At 61.8% G+C, this 27,909-nt stretch overlaps 2 protein-coding genes and 1 long non-coding RNA gene across 10 annotated transcripts in view; 1 reads left to right on the plus strand and 2 right to left on the minus strand.

The window, feature by feature from the left end:
* Positions 1 to 5,527, minus strand: part of Cfap74 (cilia and flagella associated protein 74) — a 43,148-nt gene extending 37,621 nt beyond the window's left edge. For 3 of the 4 annotated variants that reach the window (XM_078025030.1, XM_078025029.1, XM_078025032.1), the window contains exon 1: positions 5,400 to 5,527. In XM_078025030.1, coding sequence (XP_077881156.1) covers positions 5,400 to 5,512 — 113 coding nt within the window. In that variant the 5' untranslated portion in view covers positions 5,513 to 5,527. The other variant, XM_078025031.1, reaches the window with a different exon arrangement.
* A 4,141-nt stretch (positions 5,528 to 9,668) lies between these two features.
* LOC120890589 (uncharacterized) lies at positions 9,669 to 14,440 on the minus strand. 3 transcript variants are annotated; one of them, XR_013427319.1, is made up of 7 exons: positions 13,368 to 14,440; positions 13,004 to 13,236; positions 12,615 to 12,730; positions 12,184 to 12,440; positions 11,628 to 11,759; positions 11,072 to 11,462; positions 9,669 to 10,698 (listed from the first exon to the last, which is right to left on the minus strand). It is a non-coding gene; the product is annotated as an uncharacterized LOC120890589 (long non-coding RNA). The 3 variants fall into 3 exon arrangements; XR_005734884.2 differs by having other exon boundaries at positions 12,184 to 12,730; XR_005734885.2 differs by having other exon boundaries at positions 12,615 to 13,236.
* On the plus strand, positions 14,052 to 24,851 carry Gabrd (gamma-aminobutyric acid type A receptor subunit delta). 3 transcript variants are annotated; one of them, XM_078025035.1, is made up of 9 exons: positions 14,052 to 14,288; positions 20,093 to 20,205; positions 20,520 to 20,587; positions 20,674 to 20,894; positions 22,058 to 22,140; positions 22,715 to 22,852; positions 23,394 to 23,549; positions 23,708 to 23,919; positions 24,134 to 24,851. In XM_078025035.1, the coding sequence occupies exons 2-9, from the start codon at positions 20,097 to 20,099 to the stop codon at positions 24,458 to 24,460; spliced, it is 1,314 nt and encodes a 437-aa protein (XP_077881161.1). In that variant the 5' UTR covers positions 14,052 to 14,288; positions 20,093 to 20,096; the 3' UTR covers positions 24,461 to 24,851. The 3 variants fall into 3 exon arrangements, with proteins under 3 accessions (XP_077881161.1, XP_077881159.1, XP_077881160.1); XM_078025033.1 differs by lacking the exon at positions 14,052 to 14,288 and adding an exon at positions 14,508 to 14,672; XM_078025034.1 differs by lacking the exon at positions 14,052 to 14,288 and adding an exon at positions 14,508 to 14,672 and having other exon boundaries at positions 24,161 to 24,851.
* Positions 24,852 to 27,909: the final 3,058 nt, after the last annotated feature.

Here is a 27,909-nt window from a genome sequence, read left to right on the forward strand (position 1 = left end):
TCAACGGAAAGAGTGCGGCGTGGTGAGTGCTGGTGTCAGTGTGAAGACAGTCCCTCCCTGACCCCAGGGGTGAGTCCGGGCGGTGAGCACAGGTGTCCGAGCGGCAGATGCTCAGATCTGGGGACTGGTTTCTGTGGCTTAATTCAGCCACGGCCTCAGACCCACCCGCTAAGAGCGTGTCCGCCATCTCAGGATGTTTTGCGGCCACATTATGAATGAATCAGTGCCCGTGACTGAAACGGCAAAAAGCACTTTGCATGAAAGTCCCAAAGGGTAGGACTCTCGGTGCCCATAAAACACCCCCCACATTCCCCCACGTGGAAGGACAGACTTGCCCACTGCTCTGTGCCCTCCGGGGCTTTCAGAGGACACTTGTAAGTGGCCAGACCTCTTCAGCTCTGTCTCAGGAGCCCGGTGCGGCTACCCGACTGCCTCGCTGGACGCACAGTGGACCCCAGCATACGTATACTCTGAGCGTCCAGGCACAGAGGCCCGCCCTCCTGGCGCTCAACTCTCACCCCACTCTAATCCTCTGAAACGGTGCAGATTCCTGTTTCCACACACGAATCTACAAGGACCCTCAAACTGGGAAGTGGAAGGACGAGTGTGAAGGTCCTGGGAGAGGGGAGACCTGGGCCAGCACCTGTGCAGGGCTCGGGCACAGGAGAAGCTGCTGGAGAACCAAGGGTCACTTGGCGGCTCTCAGGAGGGCTTGGAAGGGCCATCTTGGGTACGGAGGCTGCCAGTGCGCCAGCCAGCACACTGAAGTGGTAAGAAACGCTGTTTTCAAAAACAGTCTCAGGGCTGGGGATATGGCTCAAGCGGTAGCCCGCTCGCCTGGCATGCGCAGGGCGCTGGGTTCGATCCTCAGCACCACATACAAGAAAGATGTTGTGTCTGCCAAAAACTGAAAAATAAATGTTAAGAATTCTCTCTCTCTCTCTCTCTCTCTCTCTCTCTCTCTCTCTCTCTCTCTCTCTTAAAAAAAAATAATCTCAAAGTCTCATTCCCTGAGGGTGCTAGTGAGGGTGAGGATGCAGGTGAGGGTGCTGGTGAGGGTGCAGGTGAGGGTGCAGGTGAGGGTGCAGGTGAGGGTGCTGGTGAGGGTGCAGGTGAGGGTGCAGTTGAGGGTGTTGGTGAGGGTGTAGTGAGGGTGCAGGTGAGGGTGCTGGTGAGGGTGCAGGTGAGGGTGCAGGTGAGGGTGCTGGTGAGGGTGCTGGTGAGGGTGCTGGTGAGGGTGTTGGTGAGGGTGCAGGTGAGGGTGCAGGTGAGGGTGTAGTGAGGGTGCTGGTGAGGGTGTTGGTGAGGGTGCAGGTGAGGGTGCAGGTGAGGGTGTAGTGAGGGTGCTGGTGAGGGTGTTGGTGAGGGTGCTGGTGAGGGTGTGGTGAGGGTGTTGGTGAGGGTGCAGGTGAGGGTGCAGGTGAGGGTGCAGGTGAGGGTGCTGGTGAGGGTGCAGGTGAGGGTGCTGGTGAGGGTGCTGGTGAGGGTGCAGGTGAGGGTGCTGGTGAGGGTGCAGGTGAGGGTGCAGGTGAGGGTGCTGGTGAGGGTGCAGGTGAGGGTGCTGGTGAGGGTGCAGGTGAGGGTGCAGGTGAGGGTGCAGGTGAGGGTGCTGGTGAGGGTGCAGGTGAGGGTGCTGGTGAGGGTGCAGGTGAGGGTGCTGGTGAGGGTGCAGGTGAGGGTGTTGGTGAGGGTGCAGGTGAGGGTGCAGGTGAGGGTGTAGTGAGGGTGCTGGTGAGGGTGCTGGTGAGGGTGCAGGTGAGGGTGCAGGTGAGGGTGCTGGTGAGGGTGCAGGTGAGGGTGCTGGTGAGGGTGTTGGTGAGGGTGCAGGTGAGGGTGTAGGTGAGGGTGTAGTGAGGGTGCTGGTGAGGGTGCTGGTGAGGGTGCTGGTGAGGGTGTTGGTGAGGGTGCAGGTGAGGGTGCTGGTGAGGGTGTTGGTGAGGGTGCAGGTGAGGGTGCAGGTGAGGGTGCTGGTGAGGGTGTTGTTGAGGATGTTGGTGAGGGTGTTGTTGAGGGTGCTGGTGAGGGTGCAGGTGAGGGTGCAGGTGAGGGTGTAGTGAGGGTGCTGGTGAGGGTGCTGGTGAGGGTGTTGGTGAGGGTGCAGGTGAGGGTGTTGGTGAGGGTGTTTTTGAGGATGTTGGTGAGGGTGTTGGTGAGGGTGTAGTGAGGGTGCTGGTGAGGGTGCTGGTGAGGGTGCAGGTGAGGGTGCTGGTGAGGGTGTTGGTGAGGGTGCAGGTGAGGGTGCAGGTGAGGGTGCTGGTGAGGGTGTTGTTGAGGATGTTGGTGAGGGTGTTGTTGAGGGTGCTGGTGAGGGTGCAGGTGAGGGTGTAGTGAGGGTGTTTTTGAGGATGTTGGTGAGGGTGCTGGTGAGGGTGTTGGTGAGGGTGCAGGTGAGGGTGCTGGTGAGGGTGCTGGTGAGGGTGCAGGTGAGGGTGCAGGTGAGGGTGCTGGTGAGGGTGCAGGTGAGGGTGCTGGTGAGGGTGCAGGTGAGGGTGCAGGTGAGGGTGCTGGTGAGGGTGCAGGTGAGGGTGCTGGTGAGGGTGCAGGTGAGGGTGCTGGTGAGGGTGTTGGTGAGGGTGCTGGTGAGGGTGCAGGTGAGGGTGCTGGTGAGGGTGCAGGTGAGGGTGCAGGTGAGGGTGCTGGTGAGGGTGCTGGTGAGGGTGCTGGTGAGGGTGTTGGTGAGGGTGTAGTGAGGGTGCAGGTGAGGGTGCTGGTGAGGGTGCAGGTGAGGGTGCAGGTGAGGATGTAGTGAGGGTGCTGGTGAGGGTGCTGGTGAGGGTGCTGGTGAGGGTGTTGGTGAGGGTGCAGGTGAGGGTGTTGGTGAGGGTGTTTTTGAGGATGTTGGTGAGGGTGTTGGTGAGGGTGTAGTGAGGGTGCAGGTGAGGGTGCAGGTGAGGGTGCTGGTGAGGGTGTTGGTGAGGGTGCAGGTGAGGGTGCAGGTGAGGTTGCTGGTGAGGGTGTTGTTGAGGATGTTGGTGAGGGTGTTGTTGAGGGTGCTGGTGAGGGTGCAGGTGAGGGTGTAGTGAGGGTGTTTTTGAGGATGTTGGTGAGGGTGCTGGTGAGGGTGTTGGTGAGGGTGCAGGTGAGGGTGCAGGTGAGGGTGTTGGTGAGGGTGCAGGTGAGGGTGCTGGTGAGGGTGCAGGTGAGGGTGCTGGTGAGGGTGCAGGTGAAGGTGCTGGTGAGGGTGTTGGTGAGGGTGCAGGTGAGGGTGCTGGTGAGGGTGCTGGTGAGGGTGCTGGTGAGGGTGCAGGTGAGGGTGCAGGTGAGGGTGCTGGTGAGGGTCTTGGTGAGGGTGTTGGTGAGGGTGCTGGTGAGGGTATTGGTGAGGGTGGGCCTCCCCACTGTGGGGACGCTGCCAGCTCAAGCCAACAGAGTGGCATGCTCTGTGACCATCCCTGAAAACAGCGCCAGTTGGGTGTCATTAAGAAATCACCGCTGAAGCTGGGCGAGGAGCACACTTGTGTTGCCAGCAACCTGGGAGGCTGAGGCAGGAGGACTGCAAGTTCAAGGCCAGACCCTGTCTCAAAGTGACCCCACTGTGGTGGCTTAAGGGATGTAGCTCAGTGGTAAAGCACCCCTGGGTAAAGGAGGAGGAGGAGGAGGAGGAGGAGGGGGAGAAAGAAAGGAACTGTGGGAATTGACCATGATTTTATGGTTATTGGTAAAGGCCACCTTCATCTGCCTGGGGGTGCACACTAAAGTTCGCAGTGAGCCGGGACACCTCCGCAGTCCCCTTCTGGACCAGCAGGGGCCCAGGCTGGGTGGCTGCTGGTGCAGGGTGGGGGCGGGCCTGTGGCTCATTATCTTTCTTCCTGTTCTCTCTCTCTCTCTCTCTCTCTCTCTCTCTCTCTCTCTCTCGTTATAGGTGGACATAATATCTCTTTCTATTTATGTGGTGCTGAGGATCGAACCCAGGGCCCCACGCATGCTAGGTGAGCGTGCTCCCTCTGAGCCCCAGCCCCAGCCCCTCTTCCTGTTCTCTTGACTCTGAAGTTTCCCATAAAGAAAACGTGAAAACAGAAGAAGGTCTAAATGGTAAAGGCAGCTTCAGGAGACTCATGTTTCCGAGGTACCAATTCTTTCCCAGTTTGCTCCATCTTCACTAACCCCTCCAACGTCCCACCAGGAGAGGGGGAGGGAGAGCACCCGCAGGAGGACTTAGCACCTACTGGAGACGGGGCAAGGGCAGTGTTGATGAGGAGCAGGGGGCGGGCACCCTGCAGCACAAGACGGACTCTAGGGCAGGACTTGGATGGGTGGCGTTGGCAGAGCAGACGCACCGGGAGCCGGGGAAGCGCAAGCCTGACACTCTCAGGTGCTGGTTCGGACACAGAGCTGTGGGGTCATGCTACGGGGGTCTGAGAGCCAACTGGCTCCTGTGACGAGGTTGAAGGGCTTGGGCGCTCTGCTTCCACAAGCGACCCCACTCTGGGGTGACCCCAGTTCTGGAGGCCACATCTGAGATGACCTCACTGGGCTCCCTGAGGTCCCGTGTGGGGATCCAGCCCTCTTGGTACCACCACCAAGATGTGCGCACGCGTGGCTGCCCCTGACCACCCCAGCTGGTCTTTCCTGCACGTCCTCCCCACAAACCCCATATGTGGAGCCTGGCCCCTGGGCCCTGGCTCCCGGTGCACCTGGCTCTTCCATGGTGTCTGAAGGCCAACCAGGTACCTTCAGGACGGGACGGGTCCTAGCTCTTCTCCTGACCTGGTTCTGTCCTCAAGTCCCCAGGACACTGCAGGCTGAGAGTCCTGGACCTGTGCTCTCCAGCCTCAGGGCGGAGGGTGGTCCTCCCAGCTGGGCTGCTCTGGGGCAGTGGGCGCATTTCTCCTGGAGACCCTGCCCAGAGCCCCCTGCTCCCTCTCCCACCTTCTACAGCGCCCTCACTCCTGCGCCCCAGGCCCCATCCCCTCGTGGTCAGAGCCCCAGCGGCCAGCTGCGGGGATTCTGGTTGTCTTCTGCCTGAAAGGACTCTGTCAGTACCCTGGGCCAGCCCTGGTGACCTGGGGACACCACCCACTTGGGCCAGCCACCTCACAGTCCTGGCCTGGACTCTCAGGTTCAGAGGACAGGGCACAAAGTCACGGTCCAGCCTACTAGGCCCTTGGGCCAGGGGGCTGTCCTGGGAGTGCACCTAGGACTCTGCTGCTCTTCAGGGCTCTGCCTGGCGGGGGGCTCCTCCAGCCCCTGGTGCTCAGGGCCAGACCTCTGCGCCTTCCCTGCGGACAGGGCTGTGTCCAGATCTCTTTCTTACCAGGACCTCGGCGGTGCCCAGCAGGCGCCCTGCTCCGAGGTGCCTCACCTCCACTACTGACAACCGACGGCCCTTCCAAAGACGGCGTCTGAGTCCGCGGGCCGCGAGGGTTTGGGAGACACAGACGCCGGCGGGCGGCACCCACCTCCCCAAGGCCTGCTCGGCCCTGTCCGGCCACAAGCCCTCCTCAGCGGCCCCACCCGGCGGTGGCCCGCTGGTCCTCTCGGTGGCCCTCGGCTGCGACGCTGGCGGCTCCATGGGAACGCGCGCACAGCCCCGCGCAGGCGCGGCCCGCCCAGCTCGCAGGGGGGTGGGGGGGGAAGGACCGGCGACTGGAGAAGCGGTGGCGCTGCGCACGGCGGGCTCGGCCTGCGCAGGACTCGCGGCTGCACCGCGCGCGCCTGCCCGCCCCTGCCCGCCCCTGCCCGCGCCTGCCCGCGCCTGCCCGCGCCTGCCCGCACCTGCGCGCACCTGCCCGCGCTCCGGGGCTGCACCGTGTGCGCTGCGGATCCCTTTCACCAGGCTCCGCGGCCGCGCTGGGCCAGGATGAGTGGGACCTGCCCCTTCGCAGCTGGTGCCCGAGGCCGCGGGAGGCCTGGGAAGTCCCTTGCTAATCCTGAGAGTCAAGAGGTCTGCGTCGGGAGGTGCTGGGTCTGTTTTCCTCTCAGAATTCCCGCGCTCCAGGGTCACCCTATCAGCCCACCCCATCAGCCCGGTGACGTTTTCCTAAGAGGAGTTACACTGGGGCTACCCCCGCCCGCCCCCATTATGGAATTCTTTCCTAGGGCTTTGCTTCGCTGGTCCCAGTGTGGATGATGGACACACTCCACGGAGAGGGGAAGGACAGTCAGAGACGGACACAGCCACCTACAGGGAGCTGGCCCTGGCAGGTCTCCTTCTGTGTCCTGCCGTAGAGTGGCCTCCAGAACATACCCAAGCGAGGAAATCAAGATGCAGCACCATCTGCCCGTACTGTATGTACCAGGGCAATAAGAATGCACCTGTCTGTCTTCCTGGCCAAAGTAGGCTGTTCATCTGAACCTCCAAGAAATCCGACGGTCCCCACCCAGGCAGGTTTTAGCAGGGACGATAGGGAAGCCCCTCGGCTTTTGTCCTCACGGGAGAAGAGCTGAAGCCACCCCCGTCAGCCCTGTTCCGACCACTGCTGGATTTTACCAACTCTGCCACCGTGCCCACAGAAGCACCTTTTGTCCATCGGAGATGGAAGGACGTCCGATTCACGAACTGTTGGTGAAAGCCAATCGGGTGTTTAAACTGGATTTGTTGAAATGTTTTGCTGCCGTTGCTTTGAGACTGGGTCTTGCTGCCTGGCCCAGGGTGGCCTCTGACTGCAGCCCCTGGGTGCTGCCCTACAGGCGTGTGCACTGGGCCTGAGTGAAGGCGGGTTGTTTGACACCTTTGTCTTTGCAAGGCCCTTGGGCGGTGAGACCCTGCCGGTGCGCCTAGAAACCTAAGAGCCTGGTGACCTCAATGTCCATGCCCAGGAAGAACGTTCTAAAGAGCAAAGGCGGGTTTTGTGTGGTGCCAGGTGTCCGTGATAAAGCCGTGATTTTAAAAAGCTATTTTGATAAATGAAGTTAGCCCGGGGTGGACCTCAGCGGTAGAGCGCTCGCCCCGCAGGCACACGGCACCGCACGATCGATAATTAAGCAAATAAGGGTACGTTTGCACCTCTGGCTGACAAGGACCAGGACGGACAGGTTTCCCTCCGCCTGAGAAAACTGAAAACCGGAACAGAACACTGGGAGGGCAGAACACCCGAGAGCCCAGGATGCCGTCCTAGGAGGTGGACACGGAGGACGGGAGCCCGCACATGACCCCCGGGAAGCTCCAGACCGCGGCTCAGGGGAAGGAAACGGAGGCAAGGACTGGTCACATGGGTCATTTCAGCACGACTAAAGCCCTGGCTCTTCAGAAGACGCTGCTGGGAGAAGGAGCCGGGAAACCGCTGGCCACTAAAGATCCTTACAAAACACATGCAGCCAAAGACTGGTGTCTGAAAAATATAAATAACTCACAGCAACAGAAGGGTCAGCATCCTCATTTTCTAAAATTAGCAAAAGACTTGATCAGAGACCACTGGGTCAAGCCAGCTCATCCAAGCATGCCTAGCGTCCCTGGGGTAGGGCACATGAAGCCCACCGGGAGGTGCCCCCGTGCAGCTGTGGAGTGGCCAGCCACCGGAGACACACAGTGTGCACCGGGCTGAGGGGCGGCCACCGAAGGTCTCTGGGCGCTGCTGGCGTGCAAACCGGCAGGCCCACTTTGGGAAGCCGAGTGAAGCACACGCGCCCCTGAACCCCGGTCATCCCAGACGCACCCCTTTATTATAAAGAACGACGACGTGACCACCCAAAGACTTGCGTCTGAAAGTTCAAAGCAGCAGGAGCCAAAACTGGACACAACCCAAATGTCCATCAACAGGGAGGACACAACTCGGGAACAAGCCCACACTCCTGGGGGCACACAAGGTGCTTGTGGTTGATTCTCAGAAGTGTCGAGCTACCCGGGCGCACACCTGTGCTTCCCAGCTCCTCGGGAGGCTGAGGGAGGGGGTGGCTTCGTCCCAGGAGTTGAAGGGCAACAAAGTGAGACCTCCTCTCAAAAAGACCCCCAAAACAAAAAGCACAACACTCTTCTGTGGGCGGTGGGTGGCACATGCCTGGGAACCGGGGCAGGCGGATCACAAGCTCAAGGCCAGATGCAGCAATTTAGAAAGACCCTCAGCAGCTTAGAGAGACCCTCTCCCAACATAACACATAAGAAGGACTGAGAATGTGGCTCCGTGGTGGAGTACCCTCCCACCGTGAAGAACCTTACAAGCCTTTAAGTCATCGATCCAGAAACCACTGAGGGGCGATGGGGGAGTGAGAAAAGACAAACACATAGGAGAAGAAAGTTGGGACAGGGGGACAATGTCCTCTGATGCAGGAACCTGGAGCTGGCTCAGCACGTGTATCATATAGGTTTTATCATCAAATTATACAGGTTGTTTTGGGAAAGTTTCAGCAGAGCAGACAGACTTGAAGGTCGCAGTGAATCTTTCGAGGCGTCAAGGTCATCTTGTTATGCTCAGAATTCTCTATTCCTGAAAGTCGGTGCTTGAGCTCAGGGTCCAGCCCGAGATCGCTCTGTGCCTTTGCTCGGAGCCCCCCCAGGCCAGGCATCACCATAGCAACTGGGCCATCTTGACCTGCACCTTTGCACAGGAAATTCCCGGCAGGCGGCAGCCCCAAGGTAGTCACAGGCTATGATCCAAGTCACCACTCTCCACAGACGAAGTCAACGCAGATGATGATGCCGGTGACCCATGGTGGTAGCGGGAGTCCTGCAGACGTGGGGTCTCAGCCATTCAAGCCCCACCTCTTAACTCCCTGGCTCTGCCGTCAAATGCCAGCTGGAGACTCAGGGGTGGACGGTGGGATCGGTTCCTGGTCACCTGGGGCCTGGGGGCCTGGTCCCTCTGGCCAAGGCTTTGCTCAGCTCCCTGCTCCCTGAGCCTCTCAGCTCACGGGAGCCAGACGGGAGCACCGCTGCGAGAGCCGAGTCTTGGCAGGAGGACTCGCGATTCCCCATTACTCCTGGCGTGTGGTCACGAGCTGCTGGGTACAGAGCACAGTAGGGAAACAGGCCACAGAGGACCAGAGGCCGCTTGCAAGGCTGCCCACCTCGACATCATGTCTTACGATTCCATTTGTGTATTTCAGAAAAGGCGAATCGGTGGTGACAGAGGACAGGCCAACCGTCGCTTAGGACGGAGGCCTGGGGAGGAGTCTGACTGCCCAGGGCTGGAGCCCAGGGCTCAGGCAGGCTAGGTGAGTGCTCCACCCGGGCCCAGTGCTCCACCTGAGCCACACCCCAGCCCAACTTTTCTTAAGTGATAAAATGTTGAGGATTACGAAGTGGGTGATGGCTATGTGGCAGGTCAACATTCTATTGTTTTGGGTTTTTTTCTACGTGGGGGTTTGAACCCAAAGCCGCACACATGCTAGGCAAATCCTCCACCCGGAGCCACACCCCAGCCTTTTTTACTTTGTTTTTTTTTTTTTTAATTTTAATATTTATTGTTTAGTTTTCGGCGGACACAACATCTTTGTTTGTATGTGGGGCTGAGGATCGAACCTGGGTTGCATGCATGCCAGGTGAGCGCACCACCGCCTGAGCCACACCCCAGCCCCTTTTTTACTTTGTTTTGAGACAGGGTCTCACTGAGTTCCCCAGGTGGACTTGAACTTGTATCCTCCTGCCTCAGCCTCCTGGTCGAGGATCACAGGCCGGGCCACCACACTCAGCAGGGGGTGACTTTCTCGGGTTATGGAAGCCTGCAACATCAGGGTTATAGTGGAGTTTCCCTAGTCCTGCAGAACCCCCCAAATTGCATACTCAAAATTAGTTATTTTGTTGTACATAGATTTAATCTCAACAAGGCTGATTAAAGGTAAGATAATATACATGTAGACTCCAGGCCATGACCTAATGGGTTTTGCCTGATCTGACCCTGCTGCCTCCATCTGCCAACCTCCCTGGTCCTCACAGCAGGCCGCCACGGCCTGGCGTTGCTTCCCCTTGGACTTGCCAGTGGGGCCCTGCCTCAGGGCCTTTGCACCATCTGTCCTCTTGGAACCCTACCTGGGTTCTGGCTTAAGTCCCTCCATGGTGTACATTATTCTGTAAATTACCTCTCTCCGTCTTTTTAGTGTGGTGACCTATTGTCCATCTTCTAGGGGCAGGGACCTCTTATTCCTGCACAATGCTTAGGCAAATCCTTTGCACATGGCAGGATTATTAATTCTGCAAAGGGCTGTTAAATGAGCCCAGGTCTGTGTGCTCTTTCTTGAAGAAGCTTACTGGGTGTCCTCCAGCACCAAGCGCTGAAATGACCACAGCAAACCTGCTTCTGTGGCCTAAGAATGAAGGGTCAGGGTCCAGGACAGGGCAGCCCTGCGGCTCTCCTTCTGTGCTGTCCAGGTAGCCTACAGGGCTCACTGCAGTCCCGGGGTGCTCGACTCCCCAGCATCCTGTTTTAGGCGTTTCCATGCTACCGACTCATCGTGCTTATACGTCTCGTGAAATGCGTCCCTCACTTGATGGACAGTCCTTTTGTTAGAAATGTTAATTTGTGTTTGACACTTTCTGTCTTTTGTCATACAAAAGAATTCAAAATGCCACATTCAAACACACAAAATCCAAGAATGGAGTTCCAACTTCTGCATGTTAAACACGGTGATTGTGCTTGAACGCCCAACTCAATCGTGGGAAAAAAGGCTTCCGGTGCCCGAGTTTGGCCGTTCATGGGTTCTCGGGGATCAACGACAAACCGGCACCCACTCAGCCCGTCTTCCAAGTGGACTGCACCCTCCAGTACTTTGCATTTACTCCTCTCTGCCAAGTTCCCTCTGCTCATCCAGATGAATGGATTCCATCTGAAAATCACAGGGTTAATAATTACAGTCTAAGCTGATAAAACCCTGCTCTGCATCACGGCCATTTTCTCTCTGGAGCGCGGTTTCCCAGGAAAATAACAAAGCAACTTCACGAGGGCACCAGGCAGGGATTTTAAGTTTAGCCAATGCAGTTTCCTTTCCAGGCTGCATGAATCACCTCCACCTCCCGGGGCCCGGCCTGCTGCCACAGAGCCGCCCTGATGGACACTAGCCAGCTGTCCTCCCAAGCCTCCCGCTGGGCACTATACCTTCCCCTGTGCTGCGAGCATCCAGCATCCGGCAGGGAATAAACCGTGTCCTCCTGCCTCAGCCGGATAAACCAGATAAACCGGCAGAGCTGCGGGCCACTTACCTGCACAGTGGAGCTGTGCGGTGACCTCCCTTCTGCGGCTCTCTCTGAGCTGCCCCACACCTCCAGGGCTTATGCTGCCTTCTGCCCAGGGCCATATGGGGAGGCAGAAGGCCTCCCTGCACTGGGCACAAGACCCACAGCCACGGCCCCAGCACCCCACCACACAGGGACTGGGTGGATCCGCAGTGGAGAGGCCAGGGCTTTACATGTCACATGAACGGCAAGGGAGCCTTCCGGAGGCTGAATGGATGTCCAGGCACCCAGAGCCCAGGCCTGAAGTCCTGGTTTCTTCCTCTTGCTGTCCCTGCAGTCACATGGCTGGCCCCTGCTCTGCACTCTTGGTGACACCAAGACAAGGGGAGAGGAGTGTCCAGGTGTCTTCCAAGAGCACCTGAGACAGAGAGATTTCCGTTGATAGCGACCCCTCCACTGCTGCCCAAGGAACAATGATGGAACCCCGTGAGCGTGGGAGCGACCGCAGTCAGCCGAGCGACTGCAAGTCAGGGTGCGGCTCCAGGAAGCAGAGTGAGAGGAGAGGGGACACCAGAATACGTACCCTCCCAGGACTGGCTCCAGGGACCCTCCTCCTCCAGCCACAGGCACCTGCCATGGTCACCACGTCATTGGAACCCGGATGCACGATTAGGTCACAGCTCTCGAAATCTCATCCCTGTGTTTCTGAACACTCCTGCATCAGCACAGGAGATCGGGGGGACATTCACATCCAAACCATAAGAGGGGGTCACAGGCTTCTGACACCCGGCCACTCTCACCCCTTCATTCTGTGCCTGAAGAAACCAAAGCCAGGGAATGACCTCCCCGAGCCCCGCGCAGGTCAGGAGAGGAGGTAGAGCACACAGGCCCCTGACCACAGGGCTGGCCACAGCCCAGGCTGGCCATGTAGGACCAACGCTCTGGCTCCTGCCCTGGTGTGGGGCCGTTTCCCGGGTGCCTTCCTGGTCTGGGGTGGCGGGAGCTTCCCCGGGTGGAGCTGGGCCTGGGGTGGGGATGGTCTGGTGTGGCAGGAGCTCTGGGACGGGAGCTCAGAAGTGGGGGCAAACGGATTCTGAAGATCTTGAAGAAGAAGAAGGAGGAAAATCGCCATTCTTTACCTCCAGGCTGAAGCCCCTGTCAGGGACAGAGCAGAATTCAACCAAGTGTGAGGCTGGGATGGGAACACACGTTTGGCTCTCAGTTTGGTAAACACCCAGGTGCTTGGAAAGGGACGCCCTTCGTCTGTGGACTTGGTCACTGGCTTCTCCACGCAGGTTTTCAGATGCATTTGCTCCCAGGACCCAAGCAGAAGAGAGGGGCTGAGACCAGCGAGCAGCTAGATCAGGGTTGAGTTGTCTGTGCATCCTAGGCTGAGCTATGCCCAGGAAGTTCAAGGTCAGTTTTGTGCCCCAGAAAATGGAGGTGGAGGAGCTAGCCATAGAGGATAGCTCACCCAGGAGGACTGGGTCAGGGGCATGGAGGTGGACAGGATCTCCCAGTCGCCAGCCTAAGACTTCCAAGGTCAGGAGGACAGCGAGGGCCAGCTCACCTTGGTGCAACCTCCAAGTTCAGGGATGCTCAGAGACACTGAGGGGATGCCGGCCAGGGTGGTGTGGGCTCTTGTTTTCTTACATCAGTTAAGCACCTACTGTGTGCCAGTTCCTGCTGTAGGGGGTGATAGAAATGATACTCGCCCTCTCTCTGCTTCTCGAGCACCCTGTGAGCTGCTTCCCTCTGCCACGCTCTCTCGCCATGATGTTCAGCCTCACCGTGGGCCCCGTGGGATGGAGCTGGCCTTCTATGGACTAAGGCCTCTGAAACCCACTTGAACCTGAAACGGCTCTCAGAAGTCTTCCCACCACATGAAGACTCTGAATGAAGTCCTCATGGAAGAGAAGAGAGTTGAGAGATGACAAGTTCACGACTCCCAGAAACTACCTTTTAGGGCCACAGTGGGGGCAGCTTCTTTGCTATCCATCGTTGCTCCAGGACATCTTGATTGCTTCTACCAGCCCCAGCGCTGAGTGGAGCGGCTGTGGAGGAGAGTGGAGGTGGCACAAGCCCCTTGGAGAATCAGTGTGCATGTCCTCACAGTCCACACCGACAGCTGCTTCCTTCCAGACTCAGAATACCTGCAGCATGGAGCGTCACCAAGCGCGAAGGAAGACATTCTGGAAGGAATGCAGGAGGAAACAGCCACACAGTCCAGCACAGAGGTCTTTGTGGGGCTGCGGGCTGTGAGCAAGTTATTTTGACAATTCAAATGAAATAAAAATAATATATAATTAAAAAACATACTCACAGAATGTTCACAGCTCCTGGTAGGCTCCACGCCTGGGCCCTTCGTCATGGATGGATTAGCTCCTTCACGCTCTCAGGGGACAAAGGGGACCATGCCCAGGACAGTCAGCCGTGCAGAGCAGTCTGACAGGAGCACAAGGAGGTCAGCGTTTCAGCACCGAAGAACCCCCTCTGGGTGGGGAGGGGACCCTGGAAGGGGGCACAGGCTGGGACCTGGCCGGCTGAGACTGGCTATTAGGTCTGGGGGAGCCAGCCGGGAGCCCCCTTCTCCGTGCCTCCTGCAGGATTGGGCTGGACGCCCCTGGCACATCCCAGCCCTCCATCCATGGCTGTGGCCAGTGGCCAGTCATGCAAGGGGACTTAGCTCACTGGAGGACAGTCTGCCCTTTTAAAATGTTTGCACAGAAGCTCATTTAGGCTGTCAGTTGACGGTGCCCAGCCCTGAATGGAGCAAAGCAGGCGACGAGTAAAGTCCGTAATCAGCTTTTTAAGGGAAATTGTGCAAATTTTACTTTTGAAAGAATTAAAGTGCAGGTGTGAGGTCTCCACTTTCTCAGCCCTTTGGGGGCACAGAGGTGGGGGCAGATCTCCCCAGAGGGCCCAGCCGCCTGCAGGGCCCTCCCAGGGGGTGTGGACAGGTGAAGGGACACGGGGCACTGCTGAGCAGCGCCACCTTCCTCTGTGCTCAGGGAAGGTCCCCAGGGAGCAGGGCTGTTGGCACGGCATTGTTAGAAGATGCAGCGCCTGTGGGTCTTCCCTGACCGGAGAGGACGTCGCCGGGGCGCCTTAACCTTCCCTGCCCCCAGCCCAGGCTGCCGGAACCAGCAACCCCGGACCTGAGACATCCCCGTGCCCCCAGACAGCCCCGGGAAGCCCCGCTGTGGACCGAGGTTCTGCCCTGCCCGTCGGTCCACAGTGTCCAGTGGGTATGGCGCCCGGGGCGCCTCCTGGGCAGACACGAGCAGGGGCCGGTTTGCAGCCGGCGGCAAGGGCAGCGGTTTGGGGGTCCCAGCGCGGCCGGCAAGGGCGGGGCGCAGGGTGCGCAGCTCGGGGCTGTTTTGGAGCGGGGCGGGCGCGCGGGGCGGGGCGGGCGGGGCGGGCTCGGCGCTCCGTCCGCCCCTCGCGCGGCGCCGCGCTCCCCGGCGCTCCCGCCCCTCTGGTGCAGCGGCGGCCGCGGGCGAAGCAACTTTGCGTGCGTCCAGGCCGGCCGGACCGTCCCGCGCAGAGCCTGCGAGGCCATGGACGCGCTGGCCTGGCTGCTGCCCCCGCTCCTGCTGCTGTGCGCGCCGCCGCGCCGCGGCGCCAGGTGAGCGGGCGCCCGGGCCGGGGGAGGTGCGGAGCGGGCGGGAGCCCCTGGGTGCCGGGGCGCTCTCGGGCCGGGGCTGGGTCCCTCGCCGGCCCGAACCCGAGTTCGGGATGGAGGCCGGTGCGAACCTCGCGCACCCGGACCCGAGTCTTCGTCCCCGTGTCACCTCGGTATGCCCCCACGCGCGCTCCCCCCCCAACTCGCTGCCCGGCGGCGGCAGGACCCGCGACCCTCGCTCGGGCGGCCGAGGTGCTGTCCGCCGTCCCGGTGCTGAACGCCGCGCGGCGGGGCCAGACGGGGCGTCGAGCCGCTCCCGGCTCCTCCCGCCCCCGCGGAAGAAGACAGGTCGGGTGTCCCCAGCCGCACCGCACTGGGCCGGCCGACCCCGGCCTGGCTGCTGCCCTTCCCGGCGCGGGGCTGAGGCTCGCAGGACAAGCTGCGGGCAGAAGAAAGGAGAGACCCGAGCGCTGGGGGTGGGGAGGGGAGGAGGCCTCCGCCGGGCAGGGCGCATCCCACTGTGCCAGTAGCGGGCCCAGGACGCTCCGGGTTTCCGTTCAGGAGCCATTTCAAATTGCACGGACTGAACTCCGGAGTGTGCGCTGGATGGCAGCCAGGTGCCCCACAGCAGAGAGTCTGGGTTTATTCTGTGGGGGAAGGAGGAGGCCTGCCTCTCCAGAGAGGGAGGAGGCTGGGAAGAAAGCCCCCACCCCGGGCTGGAGCCCCCACCCTCTGGCCTCCGGCACATCCCGGCTCTTTCCTCTGTGGGATCTAAAATGGGCTCCTGGTCACCAGGGCATCTTGGGCCCAGCACTGAGCCCAGCCACCTGCCATGAGTCCTGAGAGGCCACTGAGAGGTCTTTCTGGAAATTGTTGGTGCAGAAGGTAGAAAAACAGCCCCCCAGCACCCTGGACTTCTGGGTCACCTGACTGATGGACAGCGGACTGTTAGGAACCAGAAATGGCTGGACATCACCCGTGTGGTGGCTGTGGGCACTCCCACAGCATATAACGGGGGTCCAGAGTTTCCCTGAGGGTGGTGGGGGAGAGGCCCAGAAGGGAAGGCCATACGTGTGGCCATCGGGCTGGAGACCCCAGAGCGAGCCTCTGAGCAGTCCTGTTCTCTGTCCGTCCCTAGGGGCCTCTCTCCCCTCTCCTTTCCGGACGTCAACTCAAGGAAGGAGCGGTGAGAGGTACAGCTGCAGGCATGGGGGTCTGCTGCTGGCCCAGGCCCTCAGTCCCTTCTCCCAGTCTGAAATTCAAGCAGCTGTGAAACCCCAAAGTTTGAGCAAAGCTCACTTGGTGGCAAGCCCTGTCCTGCTGTGGCCGGAGGGTTTCTGTGTTTATTTCCCTCTTTCAGGGCCTGTTTCTAGATCTCCTGCTGGGAAAGTCTCCAGCCGCCCCGCCCCCAAGTCTGTATATGCAGCACATTCCCTTCCTAAAATCCCAAGCGTTCTGGATCCTGACATGTATGTGGCTTTCTGGGGCGTTGGGTAGGGATGGTGAGCTGTTTCCAGGGCAGGAAAGTTGGGAGACCCCAGCCCCGGGGGGAGGAAGGTCTGAGGCTTCCCGGCGTTCCCATCCTGTGCAGTGGCAGATGCCAGGTGCCACTACGCTGCCTCCACCCTCTGGGGTGGAATGTGGTCGTCTTACCACGTTTCAGCGTCTGTCCTTTTAGCCGGTTCTCCCAACCTTCCTGCTGTTGGCCTTGGCGGGGCAACGACCCGGCATGGCACAGGGACTAAGGCTGTCCCCGAGTGGGAAAGGGCCGGACAGCAGCCCTTGAGTGACCTCCAGACAGCATGGGCCTCCACACAGGGCCTCCTGTCCAGTAGCTTTTGAATCCCCTCCTCTCTAGACAGTGGCCTCCTGCTCCCTCAGGCTCCAGGTCCTGGTTCCTGGACTTTTGTGGGGGGACAGTGGGACTTTTCTGGCTCACCCCTCCTTCGATTTCCCAGTGGTTGCTGGTGAGAAAGGCTTGGGGGATCAGAGGCAGGTGTGTTGAGCCATATCTGTGGGTCAGGCCCAACTCGGAGGACCCCCCCACAGCGTGCACTGAGCTTGCCAACTGCATGCCTGTGTGGGTGTCACCCCCGCTGCTGGCGCCTCCATCTCCCGGAGCTCGCAGTGCGGTGGCTGGGGTGCTTCTCTTTGCCTTGGTAACTGGGATGCCGCCGGCGAGGCGTGTAGCTCTAAAAGCAGAGCTGTTGGATCCGTGGGCTTTGTGGGCTGGGTGCACGGGCCTGCAGGGAGGAGCCCCCTGCCTGGCTCAGCTGCGCCCACCCTCCCTTTCTGTCCTCAGGGGTACAGGCAAGTGACGGGGGCCGCCTTGTTTCTCAGAGGGGCCAGGATGGGAGGGAGGCCCTCTGGCATGAGGAGCAGCCCGAGGTGACAGCTCTGCCCCGTGGGTTTGAATTCCTGACCTGGACAGAGATCCGGGAGCCTGGCACCTGTCTCTGAGCTGCTCTGTCAAAGGAGGCCCAATCCAGGGTGCCCCGACTCCACGGCACGCCAGGAGCCAGTAGCCCTCTCCCGAGACCTCCATGAGCTGCCGCGGGGAGGGGGCTTCCTGCCCTGTGCTGAGCCCCTGTGGGCTGCAGCCCTGCCTGCCCTGTGGGTCCTGGTCAGAGTGAGAGACAGTGGGGCCTCCGGGGCCCAGGGTCCTGCATGAAGCACACTCTACCAGGCCCTTCCCCTCTGCTCACGGCTAGGAAAGCGGACCCTGCCTCCCAGGAGAGAACCCACACAGGGGGGCGGGGCTCCTCCTTTTTCACTCCCAGGGAGCCATGTAGTCTATCGCCTGCCACCCCAGGTGGGCCTCGTGGGCACTGTCTCCTGGCCTGGCCTTCAGGCCCCCCAGTAGACCTGGGGCGAGGGAAGGTGCACACATGTGTCACTGGCCTGAGACAAGCGAGAAGTGGGCCCAGAAAGGACAGTGTCTCCTGATGGCCTCATGCCAGGCAGGCTAGATGGCAGCTGGACGGGTCCAGAAATACAGCACAACGCAAACTGTATCTGACCTTCAGGGCCGCTTTGCCGTCTCTCTCTCTCTCTCTCTCTCTCTCTCTCTCTCTCTGAGAACTGAACCCAGGGACCCTCAGCCACTGAGCTACACCCCAGCCCTTCTGACTAAGTTGCTCAGGCTGGCCTTGGACTTCGATTCTCCTGCCTCACCTCGGTGGTAGCTGGGATCACAGCGTGGCCGCCGTGCCTGGTCCATTTGCATTCTTACTTGTGCTTTTCTGGGTCCTGGACTTTATTTAAGGCCATCTTACCTCTTGTTAGCACATTGCCTGCTCTGGCCGTTGCCGTGGTGGGTGGGTAGGGCGTGTGGGCGCTGGAATGGACAGCAGACCCTGAGGCCTTGTCCTGTCCACTGTGATGTGTCCAAGTGCTCAGACAGGAAAGACCAAAGACCTGCAGAAGTCCATTAGCTGAACCTCTTCCGAAGAGAAGTGGCTTAGATGGGAGAGAGGACCTGGGTACCTAACCACGAGGCCTCTCTAACTGGGCGGCCCTGGGGCTACTGGGGCCTGCCTGGGAGTGAGCTGGCCAGGCGGGAGCAGGGAGAGCCAGGCTGGGCTGCTTCCCCAGCCACCGCCCAGGTCTCCATCAAGCGTGCGCTTAAACGTGACCAGCTACCCCGGTCAGAGCCCCTGCCCTGGCTCTGGATGGAGGCTCCTGGGTTATCCCGAGGCCGAGCCTGGACGCTGAGCCTAGCCCGACCGTCCCAGGCTGGAGCCCCTCCCCCGCCTCTCCCTGGCCACTCTGGCCTTTGGGCTCTGGGGTCACTTTCTCAGGGGGGCTGTGCCCTTCTAGGAGAGGGGCTCCCTGCCGCTGCTGCCCTCTGTGTCTCTCATCACACTTACCGCCACTCGCCTCCCCCATAAGACCTGGACCCCTGCAGGGCCTGGGCGGTGGCTCTGCTCACAGCTCAGCCGTGTCCCCAGAGGGGGACTTGCATCGTGGGGTCACTAGATGACATTTGTGGATAGATGGTGGATGGACAGACGGATGGTGGGGAACAACCTCCGAGGGGCTCCTGGGGCTGGGTCTCAGGCAGAACTCGGGGGGGGGGTGATCCGCGTGGGGTGACCTTTGGGGAGGAGGGAGGGGCTGGAGGTCCCAGGGGCCGGCAGGTGGGCAGGTGGAGGGACTGGCGTGGGGCGGGAGGGGGCTTGCGGCTGGCCTCGGGCTTGGCTGCAGCGGGCAGGGGGAGGGTGTGCTGTGAGCCCAGGCTGCCGTCCCTGTCCCCAAGGAAGCATGAGGCTGAGGTGGGCTGGGGCCGGGAGCCATCGGCGTCTGGAGGAGCCCAGGATGGAGGGGCCTGAGGGCCTCTGTGGTGGCCTGTGGCCCAGTGTGGGGCGTGGGTGTCTCTGGGCGGGACTGGGGTTTTACTGGCTCGGTTCCTGCCCCTCCCCTCCCTGCGTCTCCCCCGAGGACTGGCCAGGCCCAGGGCTCAAGGTGACCTGAGGCCCTGCTCCTGCTGTTCCTGAGCACCTGCCTCCATTCCTCCCCTGCGGGGGGGCTGGTGATGTGACACGTGGTCACAAATGAGGGGACTCAAAACAACAGAAGCTTGACCTCTTACACTTCTGGAGGCCACAGCCCAGAACTGTCTAGAAAGTCTGGGGAGCGGGCCGGTCCCGCTCCTCGGGGGCCAGCAGTCCTGGGGCTGCTCTCTGCCTGGTCTGCACCTGGCTCCCGCTGCCCGTCTCTCCTCCTAAGGACGGGGTCACGGGGTTCAGGGCCACCTGATGCACTGGGCCTCGCCGTCACTGTTCCAAAGCAGACCTCTTCTGAGGTTCCAGGGGACAAGAGCCTGGGGGGACGCTGTCCAGCCCCGTCCAGGTGAGCAGGTGGGTGGGCGGACTGCGGGGTTCCCTGGCTCTGGCACTACGATGCGTCTGGGAGGACAGGGACAGCATGGGCTGCTGTGGGTCAGGCTCAGCCTCAGAAGCACATGGCCATCTGGGGACCCAGCCTGACCCTCCCCCTGGGTCCTTTTGGGTCCCCATCCAGTGGCTTCCTGCACATTCCTTCCCCTCAGGCCACTGCTAGGAGGACTGTCAATGGGGGCCTGTGGCTGCTTGGGGACGAAGCCCAGAGGTGGCTCTGCGGAGGCCTCCTCCTGGTCTCAGCGGTGCCCTCTCTGGGAGCAGAGGAGGGGGCCGGGAGGAAATCGGGGGGCCAGGGCTCAGTGCACGCTGGGGCCGCACAGGGTAGCCCTGAGGTAGGTGAGGAGGACACAGAGAGGCCGAGAGAAGGGCTGGGCCTTTGTCTCCTCAAGTCCCGTCCAGGTTGCTGGAGGGGCTCCCACCTCGTCCTCCCTGTCCGTCCAGCCCAGGCGTCGCCCCAGGGAAGGGACTGGGGCTCCGACCCTGGTGCCCTGCCTGCCGGTGACCACTGCTTCGTATCCCCAGAGCCATGAATGACATTGGGGACTACGTGGGCTCCAACCTGGAGATATCCTGGCTCCCCAACCTGGATGGCTTAATGGAGGGCTACGCCCGCAACTTCAGGCCCGGCATCGGAGGTGAGGGTCGGGCTGGAGGGGCAGCGCGGGCTGGCCAGGACCGTGTGCCCCGTCACTGTGGGGACAGCCTGCTGGACTCTTGGCTGGTGAAGGGGTCTGGTGCTCCCCGGGGTCTGTTGGGCTTCAAGCCCAGACCCCAGGGAGCCAGGAGAAGGGCGCCCACGTCCCCAGGCCATGGAGGCAGTTGTGCAGTCCAGGCTCCCTTGGGGGCCTGGGCTGTGGCCTCCCGTGCGGCCCCTCTGGGCATGGTGGGGTGGCCGGGGCGCGGGGCCGGGCCCTGCGTGCTGGCTCCAGTACCCCCTGCTCCTTCACAGGCCCCCCTGTGAACGTGGCCCTGGCCCTGGAGGTGGCCAGCATTGACCACATCTCAGAGGTGAACATGGTAGGTGCCCCCTGCGCTGCCGGCCGGGCCCTGTGTCTCCGCGGAGCCGGGGCTGACCCTGGCCCTGCCGCCCTGCCCCCCCGCAGGAATACACCATGACGGTGTTCTTGCACCAGAGCTGGAGGGACAGCCGGCTCTCCTACAACCACACCAACGAGACCCTGGGCCTGGACAGCCGCTTCGTGGACAAGCTGTGGCTCCCCGACACCTTCATCGTGAACGCCAAGTCCGCCTGGTTCCACGACGTGACGGTGGAGAACAAGCTCATCCGGCTGCAGCCCGACGGCGTGATCCTCTACAGCATCCGGTGAGCGGGGCCCTCCGAGCCGTGTCGCCCCTGGCCGGGAGGCCAGGACACTTCTGCCGTGAGCCTGGGAGGGCCACGGGGCCTCGGGGCCCTCCCCAGCTCCCAGCAGCCGCCAGGACACCACATCCACTGCCAGGGCTGCTGCAGGAGGCCTCGGGCGGGCTTTCTGGCCAAGACGGGGCCTTTCTGTTTTATGAATGGGGCTGAATTCAGGAACACAGATCACGACAGCCCAGTGGCACTGATGCAGTTATCACGCTGAGCCGCCTCACCTCCATCCAGCTTCAAAACATCTCGTCCTGGGCTAGGCCCGGGGCTCAGTGGAGGAGCACTCTCCTGGCGTGTGTGAGGCACTGGGTTCGATCCTCAGCACCACATAAAAATAAATAAGTAAAATAAAGGTATTAAAAATAAAAAACCAAATATCTTGTCACCCCAAGAAGAAACCCGTACCCTTTGAAAGCAGTCACTCTGTCCCGGTCCCTAAAGCCCCAGGCAGCCACCAACTCACTGTCCCCATGGACGTGCCTGTTCGGCCATCCTGTCTCAGTGGAAGCCAGCTGGACCTGTATCTGGCTTTTCCTGCAGATTATGTTTTTGAGGGTCATCCGTGTTGTGGTACAGCAGTGCCTCCCTCCTTTTCTTGACTGAGTAGTATTCTACCACGTGGTGCTCATCTGCTCTTCTGTTGGTGGGCATGCGTGGCTTCTGTCGTTCCGCTGCTGGGAACACATATTTACCTTTTGAACACTGTCCAGGCACATGCCTTTAAAAGATGCAGTGGCAATATTGTAAAAGTCAGGAGCTTTCACATCAGAATCTAAATATCTGGTCTCTCCCAGAAAATCAGAGCTCTGGGCCCCAGGCGAGGGACCCCAGGCTGGGCCTTGCCTCGTGAGTCCCCCACCTGGTCAAGTAGCAGGCAAGGATGAATGCCCTCCGCTCCCGGACGCCCTGAAGGAAGAATCCCACCGCGGGCGTCCTTTTCAGCCTCACCCTGACCCTGGGCAGCTGGCAGACAAAGCCTGGGCAGCCGCAGGCCCAAGGTGGTGCCCCTGGCAAGCAGGCAGCTCTGGGCTGGTGCAGGGACATCTGTCTGTGGGAGCAGGGGGCTGCCAGCCTGGCAGAGGCTCCGGGGCCTCACAGCACGTGTGTCTGGTCAGAATCACCTCGACAGTGGCCTGTGACATGGACCTGGCCAAGTACCCCATGGACGAGCAGGAGTGCATGCTGGACTTGGAGAGCTGTGAGTGGGTCGCCTGGGGCGGGCCCCTGGGTGGGCTCCCCGGAGAGCTGTGAGTGGGTCCCCTGGGTGGGCTCCTTGGGCTTCTGTAGCCTGGAGGGGGACTCAGACTTGGCTCTTGGGGCCTGTGCAGTGGAGGGCCCATGCAGTGGGGGGCTTGTGCAGGGGGGGGGCCCTGCAGTGGGGGGCCTGGACAAGGCTGGCTCAAAAGACAGGGGAGCTCTCAGGATGGACCTCCATATGCAAGAAGAGCCTGAGGCCTGAGCAGCTTGGCCGTGGCCTGGCAGGACAGCGGCCTGGAAGAGCAGGCTGATCGGTGCCGGCCGCCCACCGATGCAGGTCCAGCCGGCACCTCTGCACCCCTGACAGAGGTGGCCCTGTTTTTGCCAACACTGCTGGCCTGTGCACCTGCCAGAGGTGTGGGCTGTGGTCCCAGCGCCCACAGCCTCCCTGCTGCCGGCTGTGTCCCTGTCATGGGCAGCTCCACCCTCGGCCTCCTGGTGTGGATGGGGTGCCACTGCGGGGGCTGCCAGCGGCTGGGCCAGGCCCTGCCGCCCACCCGTGGGCTCTCCTGCAGACGGCTACTCTTCCGAGGACATTGTCTACTACTGGTCAGAAAACCAGGAGCAGATCCACGGGCTGGACAGGCTGCAGCTGGCCCAGTTCACCATCACCAGCTACCACTTCTCCACGGAGTCGATGAACTTCAAGTCGGGTACCGTGGGCTCCCTCCCGCGCAGGGCAGTGCCTTCCCAGACCTTCCGGCCGAGCCCAAACAGCTCTGAGGTCCCCGGGACGCAGCTGGAAAACCACTTGTGGGGCACTTGCGGAGTGGCCCAGGCGGGGGCACAGGGCGGGGGCGGGTCGCTCTTGTTCCTCGGCCCTTTCCTCCCAGCGCTCCGGGCTGAGGGGGATCCTGAGGACTGGCGAGCTCAGGGTCCACGCCCTCCTGGGCCACCTTGTCCTGGCAGAGCCTGGCTGTGCACTGAGGGGTCTGCAAAAGAGGCAGACCCCTCAGTCAGACCCCAGACCCCTGCTGGGACGTCGCCCTCTCCTCTCCTGTCTCTGGGGGCCCGGTGCCGCCTCACCCTCTGTGGCCAGACCTAGGGCAAGGGAGACCCCTGGCTCATTAGGCTATTGGGTCTCCCCTCTGAGCCTCACGTGGGCCCAAGTCCCCGCCAAGGCCTCTTTCTCCTGTCCTGTGAGGTCAGTGGGTCAGGCAGGGAAGGCCATCTGACAGTGGGCTGTCCCCACAGCTGGCCAGTTCCCCCGGCTCAGCCTGCACTTCCGCCTGCGGAGGAACCGCGGCGTCTACATCATCCAGTCCTACATGCCGTCCGTCCTCCTGGTCGCCATGTCCTGGGTCTCCTTCTGGATCAGTCAGGCAGCAGTGCCCGCCAGGGTGTCTCTGGGTGCGGAAGCATGAACCCCCCCAGTGCCACCTGTCCTGGGGGCAGCAGATTGGGCCTGGTGGGAGGAGCCCTTCCACACTCGGTGGGGGATGGAGGGCTGGTGGACTCCCCCTCTCCAGGTGTACCGTGCTCCAGTGACAGCCCACCTGTGTCAGCAGGCATCACCACCGTGCTGACCATGACCACGCTCATGGTCAGTGCCCGCTCCTCCCTGCCACGGGCGTCGGCCATCAAGGCGCTGGACGTGTACTTCTGGATCTGCTACGTCTTCGTGTTCGCTGCCCTGGTGGAGTACGCCTTCGCCCACTTCAACGCCGACTACAGGAAGAAGCGGAAGGCCAAAGTCAAGGTCGCCAAGCCCAGAACCGAGGTGAGCACCCCAGGGCGTGACTCAGGGCTCACAGCCCAGAGACAGCTGCCCCAGCCCCCTCTGCTGGCCAGCTCCTGGTGGGTCACTCTCCGCCCCGGGCCCTGGCAGCCACTCTGGGCTCCTCAGCCCAGCCTGCTGCAGGTCACTTGCTGAGTGCAGAGGGGATCCTGCCGCTGGCCCAGGTGGGGTCCTGCATGGGAGCCTTGTCCACCAGGGCTCAGCCCTGTCCCCTGCTGTGCAGATGGACGTGAGGAATGCCATTGTGCTCTTCTCCCTGTCGGCCGCCGGAGTGACCCAGGAGCTGGCTGTCTCTCGCCGGCAGCGTGGCCTCCCTGGGAACCTCATGGGTTCCTACAGGTCAGTGGAGGTGGAGACAGGGGAGATGAAGAAGGAGGGGGGCGCCCGGCCGGGGGGCCCCGGGGGGATCCGCGCCAGGTTCAAGCCCATCGATGCGGACACCATCGACATCTACGCCCGCGCCGTGTTCCCGGCGGCCTTTGCGGCTGTCAACGTCATCTACTGGGCAGCGTACGCTATGTGAGGCAGGAGGGCGGCGGCCTCTGCCTGCCCTGCTGCCGGGGGCAGAGGCCGCCTGGAAACTCCGGGGAGGAAGCACGCCTCTGCGATTCTCATGGGCGGACGGTTGGCCCGTCTCCTGCGCTTTGACCACGTCCTTCTGGGGAGGACCACCAGCCCGAGCTCCCTCCAACTTAGGGAGACCGTTGCTGAGAGGGTGGACCTGGCCTGGCCCCGAGGCCGAGGCAGGCTCCGCATCCTTGGTCTCAGGCTCACACTGATGTCTAGGCCTTTGCCCTGGGGGACCGGGATCGGAGGGTGGGAGGAGGCCGTGGCCAGCCCCTGTGGCCGTGAAAGGGGGAGAAGCCGTGGCCAGTCCTCCTCGGTCCCAGCATGAAATAAACCTGAGCCTGGCAGCGCTCTGGTCTCCGTCGCTGCCGCTGCACCGCAGCCTGGCATGCTGGCGTCCCGCGGGCTTGAGGGGTGCCCTCTGGGGGGCAGTCTCGGGAGACCAGAACACTCAGGGTGGGCGTGCGCCTTGTGCTGGGAGAACAGTGGGGTTGGGATCCTTGCTGGATACTGGGGCTGGGGGCTCGGAGGAGAGGCTTGGTGACACTGGTATCGGGTGCTTCGTGCCCTTCTTGCCCTGCATCTGGGCTGTGATGGGTCACTTCCTCAAACCCAGACGCAGGTCCCAGAGCCCAGGTCAGGGCTGGCTGACCCCTGAGCCACCTGCTTCTGAGATGCCTTCCTGAAATCTCAGGGCTGGGGACAGATTGGGGCCGGAGGAGCTCAGGGGCTGCGTCCCAGAAGATGAGCCACCTGGCTAGGTCCAGGACACCAGTGAGGGCCAGGGGGGCAGGGTCCTGGAGTGGCTCCAGGAGGCACCAAGCCTCGTCCCTGGTGGGTGCCCAGGCCCAGGGTACCACTCCGATGCCTTCCTGGATGAGGTGATAGAGACTCAGAAGACACTGGAGGCCACACAGACACCCTGCCCCTCCATCTGCTGCCACCAAGGACTCAGGGTGACAGCATTGCTCCCTGGTGGCCATGGGAGCACGAGACGGGCAGCTCTTGATGAGGGTCCAGCTTTTCCATGGCACTGGGTCATCCACACGGAAGACACAGGGTGCAATTAGCAGAACTGCTGTCCACCCCTTGATGGCTGTCGGGTCCAGCCAGCAGAGCCAGAAGAGGCCAGCTCAAGAGGTGAAGTCAGCCAGGGCCAGCACCCTGCCTCACGCAGGTGGCATCCTGCCACCGCTCACTAGCCCTCTGTCATCCTCCTGGTGGCCCCCACCCACTACAGTGGGGAGCTTAGTGGTGACAGTGTGGAGCCTAAGAGTGCCCCCTGGCCACGGCCCTCAGGACCCCAGGCCCATATAGGTGCAGGGTAATGAGGTCCCTTCTGGCCCAGACGTTTTGCCAGGGACACGGGGTCCAGCTATTTCCCCAGGGGCAGAGGAGGGCACTAGTGCCTCTGCTCAGACCGTGGCCTGGCTCGCCACTCTGCATCCAGCTGAGACCCTCGCTTCCGAGGACCCCTCCACACACCCTGGCTGGCCTGCCGGCCCTGCACTAAGGAGGAGGCTGGGAGGCTCGGGACGGGCTGGACTCCAGGGTGACCAGGAGCTGCACAGAGGAAATGGGCCTCAGAGCCAGCAGGGAACAGGTGGCCAAGCAGCAGCAGAGCCGGATCTGGGTCAGCTGGGGCTCCAGGCCACCTCCTGATGGATGGGGAGGCACAGAACGGGAGGCCCCATGCGGTCCAGGCACAGCTCCTGTCTCACCTCGGGGCCGCTCAGCGTGGTGACTGCTTTCTACCTCTGTGGGCCTGGAGAGCTGCCCGGAGTGGGGGCCCGAGCTCCAGATGGCCCACACTGCCTCCCCTCTCCAGGGGTGGCCAGGGTCACTCACTGCCAGTTCTGGGACTTTGGGGAAGGGGTGGGTTCCAGTTCACCAAGCTGCTGAACTCATCTGGACCCAGAGGCCAGCAGGCTGACCCCCCGCAATGCCAGGCGCCCCCCCAGCGCCCACCTCTGCCCTGCCTCCTGGCCGCCCGCAGGCTGCCCGGCGCTGCGGCATGTACCCACGGGGAGCTATTTAAAGCCACTTTTGAGGCTGCCTCGGGCTCCCACGCAGCCAGGCCCACTGAGCTGCAGCTTCGCCTCATTTTGCACCAGCATCCCCCTCCAGCGTCGGGCTGCTATTTCTGCCCACATGTTTACAGGCCAGGAGGGAGGACGGGTGCTTTTCAAACAGCGGCTTCTATTCCGGTGGTGATGAGAGGAGCAGATTGAAGGCCAGGGGCGGATCAAAGTTTGCAGCTGAGAGGAGCCAGCGCCGGGAGGGGGCACCTGGGGCAGTTGGCGGAGGCAGGCAGGCGTCTCATCCTGGCAGGGACAGGTCACTGGGGTTGGTGGCTTCTTGCTCTGACGGAGGTGGGGACGTGTGCTGGGAACAGGGACCTCTGAACCTCCTGGCTTGGAGTGAGGGTCCCAGGGTGGGGGGAGACAGCACCCAGCCTCTCCCAAGGCAATGGCAAGACAAGCCCCAACCACACACACCTCGTTCCCCGCCCCTCTCTCAGAGCCTAGCAAAGGGTTGGGGCCAGGACCGCACTCCTGGGGCTGCCAGAGCCAAGTGCCTCCACCTAGAGGGTTTGCGGCAGAAGCCGATTCCTCCGGCTTTGGAGGCTGCAGTTGCCCAGCCAGGTGGGGGCAGGGTGGCTCCAGGGAGGTCCTGGGCCAGGCCTCTGTGCTCCTGCTGCTGTGGGCATCGCCCCACGGCTGCCTCCAGCGTCCATGGCATCTGTCTCAGGCCTCCCCTCCGGGGCACCTCCCACTGGATTCCAGGCTCACCCACTTCAGCGGGGTGTTCTTAACCGTCTACACCTGCAAAGACCCTGTTCTAAGTAAAGTCATTCTGAGGTTCTGGGGGAACGGTATCCGGCTCCGTCTGGAGGGTGACCCCAGGAGCAGCCAGGGGTGTGGAGGAGGGCTCAGGAAAGAGGCCCAACCCTGGGGGCACCTGCCCACCAGCTCCACTCCCCCCCGAGGGCTGCTCCCAGACTTCCACTGGTTCCCTCCTCCATGAGGGCCTGGGCTCCAAGGGGGGACTCTGCCCTTGTGGAGTGAACCCGTCCCAGTACGGAGCTCTGCCGCAGCAGCAGCTGTCCCTCCGCTCCCTGCACGGGCTGGGCAGGCCCTGGGTCCCACCTACGGGTTTGGGACGCCGGGGAGAAGGCAGGTCCTGAAGAGGACAAGCACAGAGTGGAAAGTGTCCCCGAAGAATGCCCAAGTCCTGACCCTGGTCCTGCAAAGGTGACCTTATCTAAGACAGTCTTTGAAGGTGTGAGATGAGGTCACCCTGCGTCAGGACGAGACCACGACTGGTGTCCAACCCTGGTGTCCTTCAGACACGGGAAGAAGGCCAAGGGAGGATGAAGGCAGCAGTGGACGCTCCTGTGAGCCG

This window comes from Ictidomys tridecemlineatus, chromosome 11 (assembly GCF_052094955.1).
Source record: "Ictidomys tridecemlineatus isolate mIctTri1 chromosome 11, mIctTri1.hap1, whole genome shotgun sequence".
Lineage (NCBI taxonomy): Eukaryota > Metazoa > Chordata > Mammalia > Rodentia > Sciuridae > Ictidomys > Ictidomys tridecemlineatus.

What these genes read in the sequence shown, in the direction of transcription:
- Gabrd (XM_078025033.1), top strand. Translation starts at nt 14,605, where the DNA reads ATGGACGCGCTGGCCTGGCTGCTGCCCCCGCTCCTGCTGCTGTGCGCG. An exon ending in GTCGATGAACTTCAAGTCGG is followed by an intron (nt 22,853 to 23,393) that starts GTACCGTGGGCT and finishes CTGTCCCCACAG; the next exon opens with CTGGCCAGTTCCCCCGGCTC. An exon ending in GCCCGCCAGGGTGTCTCTGG is followed by an intron (nt 23,550 to 23,707) that starts GTGCGGAAGCAT and finishes CTGTGTCAGCAG; the next exon opens with GCATCACCACCGTGCTGACC.